At 42.9% G+C, this 18,454-nt stretch overlaps 1 protein-coding gene across 1 annotated transcript in view; it reads right to left on the bottom strand.

The window, feature by feature from the left end:
• LOC141782019 (polycystin-1-like protein 2) overlaps positions 1–18,235 on the bottom strand; it is a 56,836-nt gene extending 38,601 nt beyond the window's left edge. The window contains exons 1-7 of the mRNA XM_074658036.1: positions 17,917–18,235; positions 16,077–16,235; positions 15,788–15,973; positions 5,576–5,686; positions 4,375–4,525; positions 751–980; positions 14–204 (exon numbers count right to left, since the gene is read on the bottom strand). Coding sequence (XP_074514137.1) covers positions 14–204; positions 751–980; positions 4,375–4,525; positions 5,576–5,686; positions 15,788–15,973; positions 16,077–16,235; positions 17,917–18,235 — 1,347 coding nt within the window. The remainder of the gene's footprint in view (positions 1–13; positions 205–750; positions 981–4,374; positions 4,526–5,575; positions 5,687–15,787; positions 15,974–16,076; positions 16,236–17,916) is intronic.
• Between the last annotated feature and the right edge of the window lie 219 nt (positions 18,236–18,454).

The raw sequence follows: 18,454 nt of genomic DNA, 5'->3' as shown, positions 1-18,454 counted from the left end.
CTTTTGCTCAGACCTGCAGGACTGTGGACACTTCAGGGAACGTGACCGTGTTAGATGCATAAAGCATCAGCTGGTGGCAGCCGGGCCCAGGCTGCTTCATCATTTCTGGAGTCACTGTGACGTTCTGGGGAACATTTCCTCTGAACACAGATAGTCCTGACAACAACATTTCATCGCTCTGGATTCTGTAGGTCACATTTGTACCTGCAGAAAGAAAAGAGAAAAAATGCATTTAAACATTTACATTATAAAGGGACTGTTTGTAACTTCTTACACGTGTAAATCATTACGGGGGTCGGTGTCCCATGCGCGCTCGTGGGGCTACGCTGGTCAGACTCAGACTCCAACACAAACTACACGGAAGCACCAAAACCGCAAAGTTCTATCTAGTGAAGCCCGTCTGTTAAACAAGTTGGCCGCGGTCGGGAGGCTGTGGAAGGAAAAACCAACACTAGGATCAGCATTGATTCATGGAGAGTGATATTGTGCTTTTAGCTGACGTGTGTCGCCTCACTGTTTTGAGCGATGCTCGTTCATGTCTATGTAGAGCGAGCACAAGCGCGAGCAACAGGACGCTGACTTTCGTTAACTTAAGGGCCGCAGGTGTCGCTGTTAACAAGCAATTTCTGATTCTTACAAACAGTCCCTTTAAATGTAAAGAAAGCAAAGTAAATGACACCAAAACCTGATGCAGTGATATCAAATTGGACAGCATAAATCATGGTATATTGGGGTCATGTTGGCACTTACCTGCTTCTACCTCCAATTGAATTTGAAATGGCTCTCCGTAAAGGGTTTTGCAGTCGGTTGCATGAAAAGACAGTTTCCCAGCATAGCACCTGATGACACCAAACTTTATGATGGGTTCTTGAATGGTTATTATGTTGTGAGCTGTGATGAGAGTGTCCCCGCTGGTGCATTCAACTGCCACAACAAATGTGCCTGGGTGAGTGTATTTGTGCACCACGCTGCTCTCCAACCTGAGAAAAAAGCACACGTAGAAACAGTTAACAGTATGTCCCTCTTGCTTCCTGGGGAAAAATAAATAATTGAGGTTACATGGGTCACAAGCAACTTAATCAAATCAGTCATTTTCTTACCATAAAAAGTGGAGATATATTCACATAAATAATTAAAGGCTTTGGTCTAATTTCATGGCAGTATAGGTTGACGATATGAGCTAATTAAAGATAACACGCTGATATCATTTAATAGAAGTTTATCTGTAAAATAAATTTAAAAAATAACTTGAAATATATGTATTTATTATTGATTATACCTAATATACTTAATGAAAACAGCTAGGAGATGTGTTATAGCATATTATTCAGCATGAAAAAACAAAAGCATTCAGTCTTGTAACACTATCACCAAGTGCTGAAAAAACAAAAAAATGACTCCAAACATATCTGATAGGGTTTAGTACTTTAGAGCTTAGCTTAGCATAGGCTACTTGGACTCTTGTGATGTAATTATTCTGCATGAACGCTTGTGTGAACTTGCTGTTCATAAGACCTCTGGATAGGACTGTAACGTAAATGCAAAACCCCAATAATGTAAAGCAGAAGGATCTGATGGACTTACATAGTAAGTACAGTGGTAAAGCTTCTAATTGGCAGAATAATATAATGTGCAATAGTAATTTTCTTCCAAAGTCTTTCTTGTCATTTTGTCTATCCCTTAAAGCATCCATGTAGAGTTAAAGGGGTATCCCAATGATTTAATATCGCTCCATAGTACCATGAATTTGGGGGACTTGGGTAACCTTGCACGGCAGCTGGATGCTCACGATGTCACGAGATCACGTGAGAATCGCGGTATCAAATGTCACCCGAAAATCCATCTTGGCAGGCTTCAAGTCATGCTTTTTTGACAGCGACGTATAAAGAGAACTGTATACAGCATTAAGAGTTGCTCAGTGGCGCATGAAGTTAAAATGGCTCGACTGCCGAGTGATAAAGTACCCGGATCTTCCGGCGATCATCCGCAGTCATTGGGCCCGTATAGCAGGCGCAGTAGCGTGTCCTTTTACTCCGCCTCCCAGCCTTCGGTCCAGCCTCAATCTGGGGCTCATTCACATGAACGGAGGAAGGGAAATAACGCTGGATTCGGTTAAAGGGACTCCATGTAAGAATCAGAAAGTGTTTGTTAACAGCGACACCTGTGGCCGTTAAGTCAACTAAAGTCAGGGTCGGGCTCGCGCTTGTGCTCGCTCTACATAGACATGAACGAGCATCGCTCAAAACAGTGAGGCGACACACGTCAGCTAAAAGCACAATATCACTCTATATTTCAGCTGCTTGGCAGTAATGTTAGCTGACCAGACGAAGGTCTCTCCATGAATCAATGCTTCCTGCTTCAACCTCCACACGTGGTCAGAGGGAACAGGGGAGACACCAGGATTTTGGTCGGAGACGATAACGTAACTCGCTCCGGAGCCCCATCACTTCACTCAGCAGCAGGAAATGACACGGGAAACCTCTGCTGGTCTGGAGGAGCTGCAGCATTTATTTCTGCACAAACGTCCACTGCATTCACTACATATTCTCAGAGCTAAACTAACTCTTCTGCAGTGTGTAGTGTGCGCGCATGCACGTGAGAGGTGGAGCAAGATAGCGAGTGAGAACGAGTGTGTGAGTGAAGGCAAGCAGGCAGAGGAGCAGAGTACAGCAGAGACTCCGGCCCTGGAGACCAGGGCTAAGGTCTCCCCTGTGTCTTCTGGCCGCGGTCGGGGGGCTGGAGCAGGATTAGTTGACATTGTTTTGCAAGACGGGCTTGACTAAATATAACTTGGGTAACGCGGTTTTGGTGCTTCCATGTAGTTTGTGTTGGAACAGCGTAGCCAAACGCGAGCGCGCATGGAACACCGACCCCCAATGATTTATAAGAGTGTCCCATGCGCGCTCGCGTGTGGCTACGCTGATCAGACTCAGACTCCAACACAAACTACACGGAAGCACCAAAACCGCAAAGTTCTATCTAGTGAAGCCCGTCTTGCAAAACAGTGTTGGCCACGGACAGAGGACGCGGGGGAGACCGTAGCTCTCCAGGACCGGAGTCTCTGCTGTACTCTGCTCCTCTGCTCCTCTGCCTGCTTGACTTCACTCACACACCGTACTCGTTCTCGCTCCACCTCACGTTCATGTGCGCTCACTCCACACTGCAGAAGAGTTAGTTTAGCTCTGAGAATATCTAGTGAATGTACAGTTGGACATTTGTGTAGAAATAACTGCTGCAGCTCCTCCAGACCAACAGAGGTTTCTCGTGTCCTGTGAAGTGACGGGGCTCCGCAGAGAGAAACGTTATCGTCTCCGACCGGGTGACAGTGTCTCCCTGCGGCTGCGGTCGGAGACGAAAAGTTAACACTAGGATCAGCATTGATTCATGGAGAGATCTTCGTCTGGTCAGCTAACATTACTGCCAAGCAGCTGAAATATAGAGTGATATTGTGGTTTTAGCTGACGTGTGTCACCTCACTGTTTTGAGCAATGCTCATTCATGTCTATTTAGAGCGAGCAAGCGCCAGCCCGACATTGACTTTCGTTGACTTAACGGCCACAGGTGTCACTGTTAACAAGCATTTCTGAAAGTTACAAACAGTCCCTTTAATAGTGCATTTTACTACTTTTAGGACCTAATGATTTAAATAAGTGTTCTTGAATATTATCCACTGATTTACAGACATCTCTTTCCCAATGTAAGTCTATGGGAAAAAGTCTTTTTGGTCCCAATAGCATCACGTGACGGACCCGGAAGTTGTACTGCACCTTTTGGCCACTGCAAAATTTTGCTTCAAAGCCCGGCGCTCCTCCTGCAGGGCTTGGTTTGTGCCTGGCAAGTCAGAGCACGGACCAATTAGCATCCTCTGTGGAGCTACTGCAGCTCCGAGTGTGGTTTAGGTGTGTGTGTGTGTGTGTGTGTGTGTGTGTGTGTGTGTGTGTGTGTGTGTGTGTGTGTGTGTGTGTGAGACCAAGTGAGACCACAGTGTGAGATGACACCCACAGGTGACAAGTGTTCATTCTAAACAACTAATGGCGGCTTCTTAAGAGGCTAGCGTAGATGTTGCAATATAGCATCAGTTATATCAGAACTGGAGAGTATTTCTTAATTGAAAGAAGAGCAAAGTACGGCACTACTCGCTTTCGTTAGTTTGATCGATGACAAATGGTTCAATCACCTGTCACCAAGTATTTTTTGGAAAGTGCCTGCCCTTTTCCAAACAGTTTCCAATGACAGCTTCTCATATGATTCTGAGGAACAAACCTCCAGAGCCACAGAAGACATTACAGGCTACAACTGTTTCCACAGGCTGAGTAGTATTTATTTTAAACCCATGCACGTAGACTCAGGCAGTCTGTGAAAGTTCCTACTCACCCCTCTGGTCTATGCAGAGAAATAACATGGCCATCTCCGGTACTCAGCTTGCAGCTGAGGTTTTCCTGTGGCAAATGTACCATCAGCCACTTCACACTGATGGTGATGTCATCAAAAACAGCAGCCACAGTGCTCACAGACAGTGTGAGCCCTGTCGGGGGGGGGGGAGATAATGACCAGAAATGTAGTAAAGTGCGTGTAATCAACCGGGTTTCCAAAAAAATGAAAAGAAACATTGACACTAACGTAACAGTTACTGGGGCCTGCAAAGCTAAAAGAGGCAAAATTGGCCTTTTTCACTGTAGACATTTTGACTTGTCATAGTAGGAGAAGCACAGGTGTTACTCATAACATTGACGATGGCTCTGTTATACTCAAGTAGTCCCAGTAAGTCATCATGACAGTGTGACAGTGAGCCGGCATGCCAAATACCAGCTAAATGGAATTCAGCCAACATTAATTTTATTATTTATTGTGATTTTCTTTCTATGACATTATTGTGGTTGCTCTGCATCTCTCCCCCTCTCTCTCTCCCTCTCCCACCCCTTCTCTCTCTCTCTCTCTCTCTCTCTCTCTCTCTCTCTCTCTCTAACCCTCTCTCTCTCTCTCTCTCTCTAAACCCACCCGGTCGAGGCAGAAGGCCGCCCACCCTGAGCCCGGTTCTGCTCGAGGTTTCTACCTGCTTAAAGGTGAGTTTTTCCTGGCCACAGCGCATTCCAATGCAATGCTCTTGGTGGGATCTCTTGTTGGGTCTCTAAACTATAGAGTATGGTCTAGACCTGCTCTCTATAAAAAGTGTCTCGAGATAACTTCTGTTATGATTTGACGCTATATAAAAATAAATTGAATTGAATTGAATCTGCTAGTGGACAAGGTAGCTGTCCCCCAATGGCTGGACTCCAGTCAATCAAATAAACAAGATCCAAAACAGCCTTAATATCTTTGAAACTCAATCGAGACATTATGTTAGAAGTGAAAATAACTTTTAGAGAGAGGTTGACACTTTTTGTGTGGATCTCTATGAAGCCACAAGTGGTTTTTGAAACCCTTTTGGTTTTAGCTTTTTACCACTGAAGCGTCTAATTGGGAAAAAAAAAAGTGAAGGGTGGGATGGGAAACAAACAGACCTGCCTCTACTGGATGAGGAACGTGTGATTCCCCCTAGGAACATTTAGGATTGCCCAGAATTACTGACACCTACCATCTTTGCAGTGGTAGTCCACAGACAGGTAGCTCCCCAGCTGAGGACAGGGTTCACTAAAGGAGTCCACAACTTCAGAAATCTGGCAGACCTGACGACCGTTGCAGTGAGCTGGGTAACACACGGAGAACATTATCAGCTACTGGTAACACACGGCAATGATGATGATGACATTATGGACGTTTTACAAATTGCTTCTTGATATTTAGTAGTACTGGTGATTCTGTCAAGTCAAGTCAAGTTTATTGTGAGAATGGTTTGTGCTCTACTGTAACAACATTATGGTACTCAACTAACCAGGGCCGGTTCAATACATAGGCCATATAGGCGATCGCCTAGGGCGCCACCTTCTGGGGGGCGCTGATCGCTCTCTAAAAAACATAAATAAAATAATAATAATTTTCATTTTCTGCATCAAGGTAACAAATAAAGAAAGAAAGAAAGAAAGAAAAAAAAGAAATACACTTTTCACCTCTGTAACTCTTTCTCAAACTTTTTCACCTACCTGAGGGAACACCCCAGAGAGACAGAGGTGGATATCAGCTACCTAGGTATCCAATTATATGCAGCCATGCAGGAAATAGTGAACAAGGCTACAGAAAGTGAACTGCCCGCCTCAACACTCAGAATCAGAACACAGGAGGCCAAAAAAAATCCTAATATTACAAGAATAAAGTCATAACTTAACGAGAAAAAATACTACATAATACTACGACTTTTTTTCTCGTAAACCTATGACTTTATTCTTGAAATCTCAGATTTATTTTTTATCCTCAATGTGGCCCTAATACTCCGCCGTACCATTGTACCATAGACCTACAACAATGATACATAAAAATTAAAACGTAAACAAAAAAAGCAGTTATTCATTTCCATTTTTACTTATTGTTTCACTGGAGAGGGGCTAAAGATCTGCATGTGGCTCCGGATCCGCAGGTTGCTGAACCCTGTGTTAAAGAGTGTTAAATCACAAGTCCCTAACCCACCTGCAGGCATGGTATAGAATGCACACTTGACTAAACCACTCCCCCGTAGGTTATATAAGTCTGCCCTCCAGGCCCGAACCCTCCCTTTTCCCTCCAAACAATTCCAGGCAGAACAAAGAGAGAGTGATATACCTGAGTTTAATATGTGAAGGAGAAAAGGCAAATTCCAGATTGTGGATGCATAAAGATAAAAAATCATCCACCAACTGCCATCCAACTTCACACCTTGACTTTAATAAATTGTTGGAACGGCTCCCTGGATCCTGTGTTTAAATGTGCACCACATCAGATGTTTTATGAACCAACACCACCACAAGCAACATAGCTTCTTCATGGTCCTTTGAGCCGGAGAAAACATCTATGTTGGGAAATGGATCCACATGCCGTTTCACCCGAGCAGGAGAGACAGCAGGGAGGAAGGCCACAGCGGGAGAGGATGCCTCCACGGTATCTACAAGACTACCAAACTGAACTCTACGCCAAGCCCCCTCAACAATTAACAGAGTGTGCAGAACCTGTTTCAGAGACTTCAGAGACTGTTTTATTAAGACAGGAAGTAGCACAGTTAAAGGGTATGGTTAATGAATTAATGGGAAGAGTTGAGCATTATGAACAGTCTTATTCAGAGGGAGATTCAGAGGGAGAGGGCGATATACAGTCCCAAGGAGCCCAACACTCACATGAATGTGATCAGCCACTGCAAACTCACACAGAGGCTCAGTGTGATAAAACCCGATCTGAACCTAACCTAGCTGGTTTAGTACCTGCAACGAATCCTGGTAAAATTTCCCAGTCTGCCCAAACACTTTTTCCTTATGTTCATAAGCCCTCTGCCTTTGTAGAATGTGAACATAAAAGACCTGCTTCAGCCTCCTATACCAGATATGGTTCAGAGCTTCGACCCCAGGAACCCTCAGGCTCATTACCTGTAGCCTCATCAGCTCATGTGCCATTTAATCCAGTATTTTCCTCCTATAGACCTAGTGTAAGCTCAGCCTTACCAGTTTCAGGGCCTGGCCCCTATATCACTTCTACCCATATGCCTGCAATTCAGCCTCCTTCAGTACCTCTACCAACACCTCAAATTCCTATCCACGTGCCACCGGAACGGATGCCACCAGCTACTTTCTCCTATGTGTCTTCTCATCAACTATACCACCCAGTACCATCACAGGGGGTTAGCACAGCTCCAGCAGGCTATGACCCTCACAGTCATTCACCACCAGCCCAGGGGACTTTGCTCCCATCGTATGGAATACAACTCCCACCTATTCCTACAGCCCAAGTTTCGTCAGCCAGTTTACAGCCATCTGCTTACCATCCAAGTAATGTAGCTTCATACCAGTTTCAGCATGTACCTCAGCAGCATGTGCAGCAGCCTCAACCCCAATACTTTGTTTCCCAGCAAGCTCCAGTTTCATATGCCCCACAGCCTACTGGAGTTCCCCTTATTCCAAGCTTCTCTTTACCTGTGGCTCCTGTACAGCAGACTATGAGTTCAAGGTATCCATCACGAATTGAGGGACCCTCATTCCCTTATTTCACCCATAACGACCCTCATGAGTTTGTAATGTTGAAGATGGCTTTCACGAACCTACTACCAGCAGAAGAGCCCGAACTGTACAAATTCCATATCCTGCTGGATCATCTACGCCTCCCCCCTGCTCGCCATATTGCACTCTCCTATGCCCATGCCCCACAACCTTTCACCATGGCACTGGCAGCGCTGGAGCGACAGTATGGACAACCACATCACCTGGCCTTAAAGGAGATACAGACCATATTAAATCTCCCTAAATTGGCCCGTGGAGATGCTGAGGGGTTTCAAAACTTTGCAGTTAGAGTAAGGTCATTAGTGGGCATGTTACAATCACTAAGATCAGGAGAAGGTGCAGCAGAGCTAGCCTGTGCTTCACATGTTCAGCGATTGTTGAGTAAACTCCCTGTAGAGCTAATTTCTAACTTTGCCAGACACGCCCGTTCAGCCTCTCCCAATGCTCACTACAACCTAGTGGACTTTTCTGCATGGCTTGAAGGAGAGGCGGAATGCCAAGCAGTCGTAGCACAAGCCAACGACCTTCAAATCGGTGTCCCCCAAATTCAAAGGAAGGATACAAATCAAGGATTCAAGTTTCCGTCAGCTACCATTCTCCACGGGGCAGATCGGAAGCCTTCACATGGACGCACTGCATCAGGACATCAGCCACAACCCCAAACAAGGTATCCATGTGTATACTGTCAGTCGACCTCCCATTACCTGACAAACTGTGAAAGCTTAAAGGATTTAAGCACGGATAAAGTGGCAAAATGGCTGAAGGAACAAAACAGATGTTGGAGATGTGGTAGAACTCACAGAGCAACAGATTGCACTCTGATAAAACCTTGCCCCAAATGTAATGGCCTGCACCTAGGCATATTACATGATGTAAATAGAACCCAAACAGCATCTAGAGTGTTGTACATGAACCCACAGAGTACGTCACCAAAAGTACTACTTAAAGTAGTCAAAGTAAGACTGTACAACAAGAATAGGACATTTGATACCTATGCCATCTTAGATGATGGATCTGAACGTACAATGTTGCTACCAGGTGCTGCTAAGTATCTTGGTTTGGATGGAGAGCCCGAAACACTTGAGCTGCGCACCGTAAGACAGCAGACAGAGACACTAGAAGGAAGAACTGTGAACCTCAAACTATCTGCTGCCTCATTCCCTGAAAGAAAATTTTCAATTGACAGTGCTTTCACTTCCGACATGATCATGTTTGTCGAACAAAGTTACCCTGTCGATAAACTCAAGCAACGCTATCCACATCTACATGGTCTTCCACTGAATCCCTTCTCTAAAGTTCAGCCGCACATCCTCATCGGATCAGACAATCCATTTCTCATCACACCCATGGAGCGAGTCCAACATGGCCCAAAGGGAGCACCAGCTGCAGTGAGGACAAGGCTTGGATGGGCATTACAAGGACCTACTTCTCTTGGTGAGTTACCTGACTCTATCCAATGTCTATTCACATCACAAGCTAACCCCTACGCTGAACTGAAACACCATGTGGAGCAATTGTGGCAAGTTGATACCCTTCCCTTCAGAAATGAAAAGTTGATCACTAGATCAAAGCAAGATAAGGAGGCCATGGACCTTCTGAGTGCAAAGACCATACGAGTGGACACAGATAGAACTGCACGTTATGCAACACCTTTGTTAAGAAAGAAAGGTGCACCTGAACTTAATGCCCCATTTGAATCAGTAATGCCCCTTCTCCGCCACACCGAGCGCAGACTTGAGAAGAATCCTGAATTAGCCGACATCTACAGTAATGAGATCAGCAAACTATATCAGGCTGGTTATGTTGCAAAACTCAATGCAGAACAAATTACTGAGTCAAAAGAATCATGGTATATTCCCCATCACTTAGTGGAGCACAACGACAAACATTGTGTTGTATTCAACTGCTCCTTCACCTATCAAGGCCAAGTACTCAATGATCAACTCCTTCCTGGCCCCACTTTAGGCCCATCACTACTTGGTGTTCTGCTCCGTTTCCGCCAACACAGAGTTGCTATGAGTGGAGATATTAAAGGAATGTTCCACCAAGTGAAGCTGTTACCGGAGGACAAACCGCTTCTCAGGTTCTTGTGGCGTGACATGAAACGTAAAGAGACACCAACTGTCTACGAATGGCAAGTGCTCCCATTCGGCACAACATGTAGCCCGTGCTGTGCAACATATGCTGTCCAGAAACATGTGCAGGATCACAGTAAGGACAATGAGGATGTGGTTGAAACTGTTCTTGAGTCATTCTATGTAGATAATTGCCTGAGATCACTCGCCTGCCCAAATGAAGCAAAACAACTTCTTCTCAAGATAAAGGCTCTGTTGTCAACTGGTGGATTTGAAATTAGGCAATGGGCAAGTAACTTTCCATCTGTTGTTGATCATCTACCAGCAGCTGCCAGGTCAGACAGTGCTGAGCTCTGGCTGAATCAAAACCGGACAGATCCAGTAGAGGGTGCACTAGGGCTCAGCTGGCATTGTGTCTCTGATACCTTGGGCTATAGACACAGACCCATCTCCTACCAAACTCTAACCATGAGAAATGTGTATAAAGTGCTGGCTTCACAATATGACCCCTTAGGATACATCATCCCATTCACCACTAGAGCCAAAGTTCTGCTACAGCAGCTCTGGGTGAACAACAAGCAGTGGGATCAGCCGATCCCCACCGGTGACCTGCAACGTGCATGGGATGGATGGGAGAGTGAACTCCCAAACCTGGTTCACATCTCCTTCCCCAGGTGGTATGATGGTAACAACCCTAATGTTTCTTGCAAAGTGACAGACAGAGAACTACACATCTTCTGTGATGCTTCAGAGAGAGCATATGGTTCAGTGGCATACATGAAAACCATAAACCAGATGGGGGAGACTAATGTCTCATTTGTAATGGCCAGATCACATGTAGCTCCTCTAAAGCAACTGACTATACCCCGCTTGGAGCTATCTGCAGCCCTGACTGGAGCACAGCTGAGTAAACTAATCAAAGCTGAACTGACAGTCCCCATTGACAGAACCTTTCTGTGGTCTGATTCCACTGTGGTACTAACATGGCTCCTATCTGAATCCTGCAGGTATAAGGTCTTTGTAGCCAACAGAATCGTGGAGATACTCGAACTAACCTCAGCCAGTGAATGGAGGTATGTGGACATAAAGCAGAACTCTGCAGATGATATCACCAGAGGTAAGCCACTCAAAGATTTAACTACCACACATCGATGGCATAGAGGTCCTGCATTCCTCCACCGTCCTCCTGGTCAATGGCCTGTCTGTCCTGCTCCTGCTACCGAGCTACCCACAGAGTTGAGGAAACCCCTTTTTTGTGGCTTCACACAACCCACTAAACCATTTGACCTACCTGATCCAAAGGAATACAACACCTGGACAGACCTGATAAATGCCACTTACCAAAAGATGCAAACCTCAACCTGTTATTCAAACCCTGATCCCATCATCCACCAACTGCCATCCAACTTCACACCTTGACTTTAATAAATTGTTGGAACGGCTCCCTGGATCCTGTGTTTAAATGTGCACCACATCAGATGTTTTATGAACCAACACCACCACAAGCAACATAGCTTCTTCAAAGAGTTTAAAAATTACAAGAGGGTTCTGAAATGTAATCTTCTCCCTCTTTAAAATTCATAAAAGACCAAATGTGTTATAACTATTGTATCAGAGCTCACTATATCAGAGCCATACAGATGTTTGGGTAATAGCTTTTACTGAGTGAAAATATCAATGTATTTAGATGGACTCAGAATCATTAATAAGCTTTAGATGCTCATGTGCTCATGTACCTTAATATTATAAACTCATGTCTCGTGCCTTATATTTGCTATTCTTATGCAGCATTCATATAACCAGTGTGTTTTATGCAGTCAGTTAACTTTGTAAACTTATGCGTTGTCATTTTGTGTACTATTGTTGGGTAGAGTGATTGCATTTTTCTTCTCTGCTCATATCTGTGCGTCAGCCACAGAACGGAAAATAGATAGGGGATTTCCCCTGAAGGATGTGTGTGTGGTTGCTGCCACTGTTATCTTCTGACTGCAGGCATACAATACAATCTGATGAGAAACTATAACTTAATAAATCAATAAAGTGAGCGACAATGTGCATCATAAAAATGACCAAAAATTGGACTTTCTACCAGTTTACCGGATGTAATGAGCCAATCATTGAAGTCTGTCTGTAGTCGGTGTTCATATGATCATTGCATGTTGTGATTCACACTGATAGTTAGTCACACTGACGTGTGTTTAACCACATTGGCACAACATGACGGTTACCCTCTGACGCGTTTAATAAACTGTATAAATACTGGAAGAAAGAGACACAGAAGAACACACAAACGGACGGGAAGGAAGATAAACCGCTATTCTTACACTCTGTAAGTATATTTCAGGACACGGCTGTGTTTTAAGAGCTTGATAGGATAGATTTACAGTAACCAGTTATAATTGTGCTCAAATACATTTAATCTAAAGACAAGTCCTAACTATCCTCATCTCCTTTGGCTGTCTGGTCCTCAAAACCAATCTGAAGGTAAGACCCTCTCCATTCAGTGCAGATCCCAGATGTACAAGACATTTTAAAACCTTAATTGTTTTCTGGAGGAGCTTGTGGCTCCGCTGAGGGTATCCTGGAAAAAACACAGAGGTCTGTACTACGAAGTAGAATTTGGCGTTTTAACGAGGTAACTTCAGGGTTAACCCTTCAGGGTTACCATCCTACGAAGGTGGATCACTTCTTATCGGGTAGATCACCATGGTAACTGATGCGGGGTGGATCTCCATGGTAACTGATGCTGAACAGCTGACCTGCTCCGGAGCAGGTTATGTTCCAGATAAGAGATCAACTCGTATAAAAGCACCGCCTGCTGACCAATCAGAGCTCTGTGCGGTGATCGTATGATAATATTACACACATATAAAGAAGTTTAAGTCATAATCAGGCTAAAAACAACACAGTTTAAACTGACAGATGCAGGAAGGACAGCTGGCTTTATGCTGGGGGTGTTTACCGCTTTGAAATATGTTTTTATATTTATTTTTTTACTTGCTCTTGAGTCCGTTTCACACCGCCTGAGAGGGGGGCACAGCTGAAAGAAGGTTCAAATACTCACACACGGCACATGCAGTGGCGGCTGGTCAATAGAGTGCGCTAGAGTCACACACAAATAACATTACTACTACTACTACTAATAATAATAATACATATGTTGTGTATTCAGTTACTGTTTAACCACTAGATGGCGATGTAGAGCACATGACATTGTACTGCATGTTTAAAAGGAGAATTGAGAGAAGAAGAGAAGCAGTAAAGTTCAGAGTTAAGTCCATGCAAGTGTCTCGCTCTCTTTCTTTGTTTGGATTACTTGGGCTACAACAACATAATATACAAAATTGTCAATATTTATGTGTTTTAAATATGGAATTCACCCAGTAATATAATATGATAGAAAATCTTCTGTGCAAAATAGATGCTTTTTCTGGACGTCCCTGACTCCCCTCTGACTGTCTGTATGTAATATTTCCCTCTGAGATGTAGTGGAGTAGAAGTAGAAAGTAGCAGAACATTGTAATACTCAAGTAAAGTAGAAGTACCTCAAAATTGTATTTAAGTAATTAGTTACATTCCACCACTGTGTATATTTTATACTGTTGTGTTTTTCAAAGCATTATTTACTCTTCCTGTTGGAATAAAGTAATTGTTAATTATTTAACTGCAAAGTAGTAATGTGTTTTTGCCACGGGCCACAGGATATGAAGAAGTGTAATCCAGTCATCCATTACAATTCGAAAAAGTTATTTATATCTAGACGACTATATCTGATTTTGAGCATTCCATTAAATTAATAAGTCTGTTAATTTACGCATTCACACATCGTTTTTGTTTTTTTTCATTTGCCAGCTTTCCTTCCTGCATTTGGCAGCTTCAACTGTATTAATTTTAGCCTGGATTATGTGTTTAACTTCTTCGTATTTGTTTAATATAGTTTGCTCTTCCTTTGTACAATGTGCCGCTCTGCCTGTCTGTCTGCAAGTCAGTAGACTTGTCCATGTCTGTGATTGGTCATAAACTGCAAACACCGCCCCGTTCATGTGAACACGCTCACAGCCAGACTGAGAAACCCTGGATTGATTTACTGAGTTGATGACCAGCGTCGTAGGACCGCTTAGCGGGATCTCGTTTGTTAGGGTTAGTGAAGCAAGATAACGAGAAGATACCCTGGGTATGTTGAACTCGCTTCGTAGTACAGGCCTCAGGTCAAAAGGGTAATTAGAAATAAACAAGATAGCCAACATCTAATAGGATCCTGTATATATTTTGTCTCATAGTCTCTCAGCGCTCTTAATAGAAGAGGTTGAAAGTGGCTCTTTTCGGGAGGCCACTTCCGCTCTAAACTCTTGATCAAATTCTAGACAAGGAATATGGTCTCTTAGGATGGTGATCGAGGACCTTTTCTCTTCTAAAAGGCTATCAGGTTGAGTTACCCTCTTTGGAGCCATCATTAAGAGTCCACAGGAATGCAGGGTACCCCTTAATTCTTGGCCTGGCCGGAGCCCGTATTTCGAGTTCTACCAGTTAACACGAGGAGAAGACCATACCACCCACCTTGGCCCCATTAGTTGGGGCACGAACAATAGTTTGTGGGAGTCAGCTAGGTTTCCTGTTACCCGCCTCCAATGGCAGCCTAAGTAAAATAGAGGTATAGGGGTAAAGGAACCCTAAATAACCCAGAAGTGGTATTTAGTGAATTTTTTTTAACTCCAAGGTTCTAGGCCAAACACGACAACTTATTAATATTATATTCCATGTCTGCCTATCCCCCAAATGGTACACACTGGCCAAACATAACAACGTGATGCATTTTCCATTCAAAGCCATCAGTATGCATCTCTATCAGCTGTCACCAAGTCCCAAACTGAAAGAAAAATATATCAACAGTGTTGCTGACAATTATGATAATGGACCGAGCATTTCATTCTAAGCCTGAGAGGGTTTCCTGCTTGTTTAAGGACATGGAAGTCAGGGGAATTTAAAATGTGTTTTTCAATGTGTGTTAGCACTGTGATAGACTTCTGAATTGTACGGGATGTGCACTCCCTCTTACCCCAATGCATGCTGGGAAAGGGCTACAGTGCCCCTAGACCCTGAACAGGATGAGCAAGTTTTCTGAAAAAATTAATGAATGGATGGATAATCTGCTTTTGCCATCAGTTAGATGCATGAGTCAATATTTACTCAAGAATGGATGAACATCATTAAGGCTATTAAGCTATTATTGTGTGTTTTCCCTTCCATAAATGTCCTGATGGGCAGTCATTCTTTGCAAATAATGGTCTTAGGGTGAGACAATATGTGCTTTGTGATATCCGGCAATCACTTCCTTCAAAAGTGGATTGAGTTTCATCATAGTTTCCATCCATGCAGAACCTTTTCATGAAGTGTTTGTTTTCCTATTCACATTGTTTTCCTATTGAGTTCAGCAGATCAAATGAGAGGACTATTATGAAGCTGAGAGTGGTTATTGAGGTCCTTCAGATTAGGTAATTGTATAACATATGATCGGATAACATCATAACAAAAGGAACAACTCAATGATATGGAAACAATACATGTTTGTGTTGCATACAAAAAAAACTATTTGACTACCTGTTAGTGATTCTACAATATCCACCCAACCGCAATGATGTCCAGTAGATGAAGGTGGGGAGAGGGCGAATCGACAATAATTGATGTTCTTACGACCGTAGAAGCCGCCATCTATCATTAAGACTTGACCAGAACCACACTGCAGAGTTGCGTCGCGACCTGCACATACAACAGATCTCCCAGAATCTAAGAAGAATACAAAAGCATTACAAAGTGGTAATTCATCACTGAGTTATTCAGTATGCTGTTTTTTTTGTTTTTTTTCCAAAGTGTAAGTCGGAATACGTACCAAATTGGCAGATAAAGTGCAGTTTCTCGTTGCAGTCTCTTGTGGCTTTCCATTGGAAGTCTGAGTCTCTCAGTATGTGTCCACAAGCTGCTCCTGGCTGTGGGCTGCTCACCCAGTTTGAATAGGTGATATGTGAACCATTCAGCCAAGAGAGAGCACCTGAGGATGTAACAAGCCACTGCTGAACATAGTATTAGGGCTGTGTATTGGCAAGAATCTGGAATCCATAAATCGCGATATATTGCGATACTGTAAGCAAGGCGATATATTTTTTTAATCAAATTTTAGGAAAACTATCATAGTATCAAAAACACACCACCATTTATATTAGAGCTATCAAAGTAGGTAACGCAAGTAACGCAAATTTGTTTTAACGCCACAAATTTATTTAAGGCATTAACGCAATTTGGGATTTTTTAGGTTGTAGCGAATGAGGTTTTAAAGCTAGAGTGAAAATACTGATATCAGATGTAACTAGAAAATGGTTAAGGAATCTATTGGTACCAACCATGTCATACTAACTTGTCGTGAAGGAGACTAAATAACTCTCCAAACCTACGCTAAATTTTGTAGAGGAAAAACTGGCATGGCCATTTTCAAAGGGGTCCCCTTGACCTCTGACCTCAAGATATGTGAATGTAAATGGGTTCTATGGGTACCCAAGAGTCTCCCCTTTACAGACATGCCCACTTTATGATAATCACATGCAGTTTGGGGCAAGTCATAGTCAAGTCAGAACACTGACACACTGACAGCTGTTGTTGCCTGTTGGGCTGCAGTTTGACATGATTTGAGCATATTGTTTATGCTAAATGCAGTACCTGTGAGGGTTTCTGGACAATATTTGTCATTGTTTTGTCTTTTTAATTGATTTCCAATAATAAATATATACATACATTTGCACAAAGCAAGCCACTCCCATGTTGATAAGAGTATTAAATACTTGACAAAGCTCCCTTTAAGGTACATTTTGAACAAATAAAAGATGTGTGATTAATTTACGATTATCGCGATTAACTATGGACAATGATGCAATTGATCACAATTAAATATTTTAGTCTATTGACAGCCCTAAATTATACTGTATATTTGCTCCATATGATCTGTATCTCCAGATTAAAGTTTAATTATTATTATTAACTTAATAATGGAAGTATTAAGAGGCCGTATAGTATATCCTTACTCTACTGTGCCAACTAATAATTGTTCAACAATAATTTGTAAATATTTTTTTTTTATTTCTACAGTTTGAGATTGGGAGAATATTCCATATATTGGATAAGTGGGTCATTTGGTCGCGAAAACCTCTGTTGTAGACAGAACCTGGTACAAACCATTTTTAAAATCTTGGAATGTTTGTTTTTCACGTCTTGCAAAAATATCTGTGTGAATTCAATTCTCATTTTACTGAGGGGAAAGAAAAGGCTGTGATTATTGAACAGAAAGAAAGTGACAATGACATCCTTATTTTATGAACATCATTTGTTTTTAGACACAGGCCAAACAGAGAATAAATTGGTTGCAATTGCACCAAATTTACCATAATTTACAAGAATATTGCTATTGATCACAAGTTTAACAATTGTCTTCTAATTTATTTGATGGATTGAATCCAATTGTGCAAATTACGGACAACATTTTTTTTTTATTTAGTGGTCAGCCCCTGCCAGAGATTTGCTCATGAGCATTTTGTTGCATATTTTTGTAGAATTAAACTCATCCGTCGAACATGGATAGAAATCTATGGGCATCTGCATGAGAGCAAATTTTCACAGTTTATATTTTAGCGCAGCAGTTGTCTACATTCAGTATTTCGGCAATTATATTTCGGCCTACTTACCTTCAACGCTTAGAGAATGTCGCGGTTTTGGAGAGGCAGAGGGTGCTAGACCGAGCCACGCATCCTTCTTGGGGTCCAAGAGCCTTTGAAGGAAATATTGAGTTTCTTCATCTGGGATAAAGGCAAGGTGTCCACCACGCTGCTCACACCAAGCCTGCGCACTGAAAAAAGTACGCTGGAGATCCACAAACTCATAGCAGGAGCCTCCGAAGGCCTTCTGGTGGTCCGGACAGGAAACAGGAATCGATGTCTCATCTTCAGCGCAAGACAGACAGCTGAGTGCCATCGGGATCAGCAGGTGAACAATTGTCCGGCACATCCTTTCTGTTTTCACTTCAAAAATCAAAAGTTGGTCTCTGACATCACTCTTTTCAACTTCTTGCTGCAAATAGTGCAGTTGAAAAGGTCTCCCTGTTTCACTCTTTCATCTAATATTCTCATGCACACATACACCCTGGTCGCATCCTACTTTTAAAAGGGTCTGACATGAGCCTCTCTCACTCACTTTGTTCTGGGTTCAGTGGAACATTGTTTACCT

The sequence above is a fragment of the Sebastes fasciatus genome, chromosome 14 (assembly GCF_043250625.1).
Source record: "Sebastes fasciatus isolate fSebFas1 chromosome 14, fSebFas1.pri, whole genome shotgun sequence".
Classification (NCBI taxonomy): Eukaryota; Metazoa; Chordata; class Actinopteri; order Perciformes; family Sebastidae; genus Sebastes; species Sebastes fasciatus.
The sequence above is the reverse complement of the archived record's forward strand: the minus strand, read 5'-3'. Positions and strand labels throughout refer to the sequence as shown.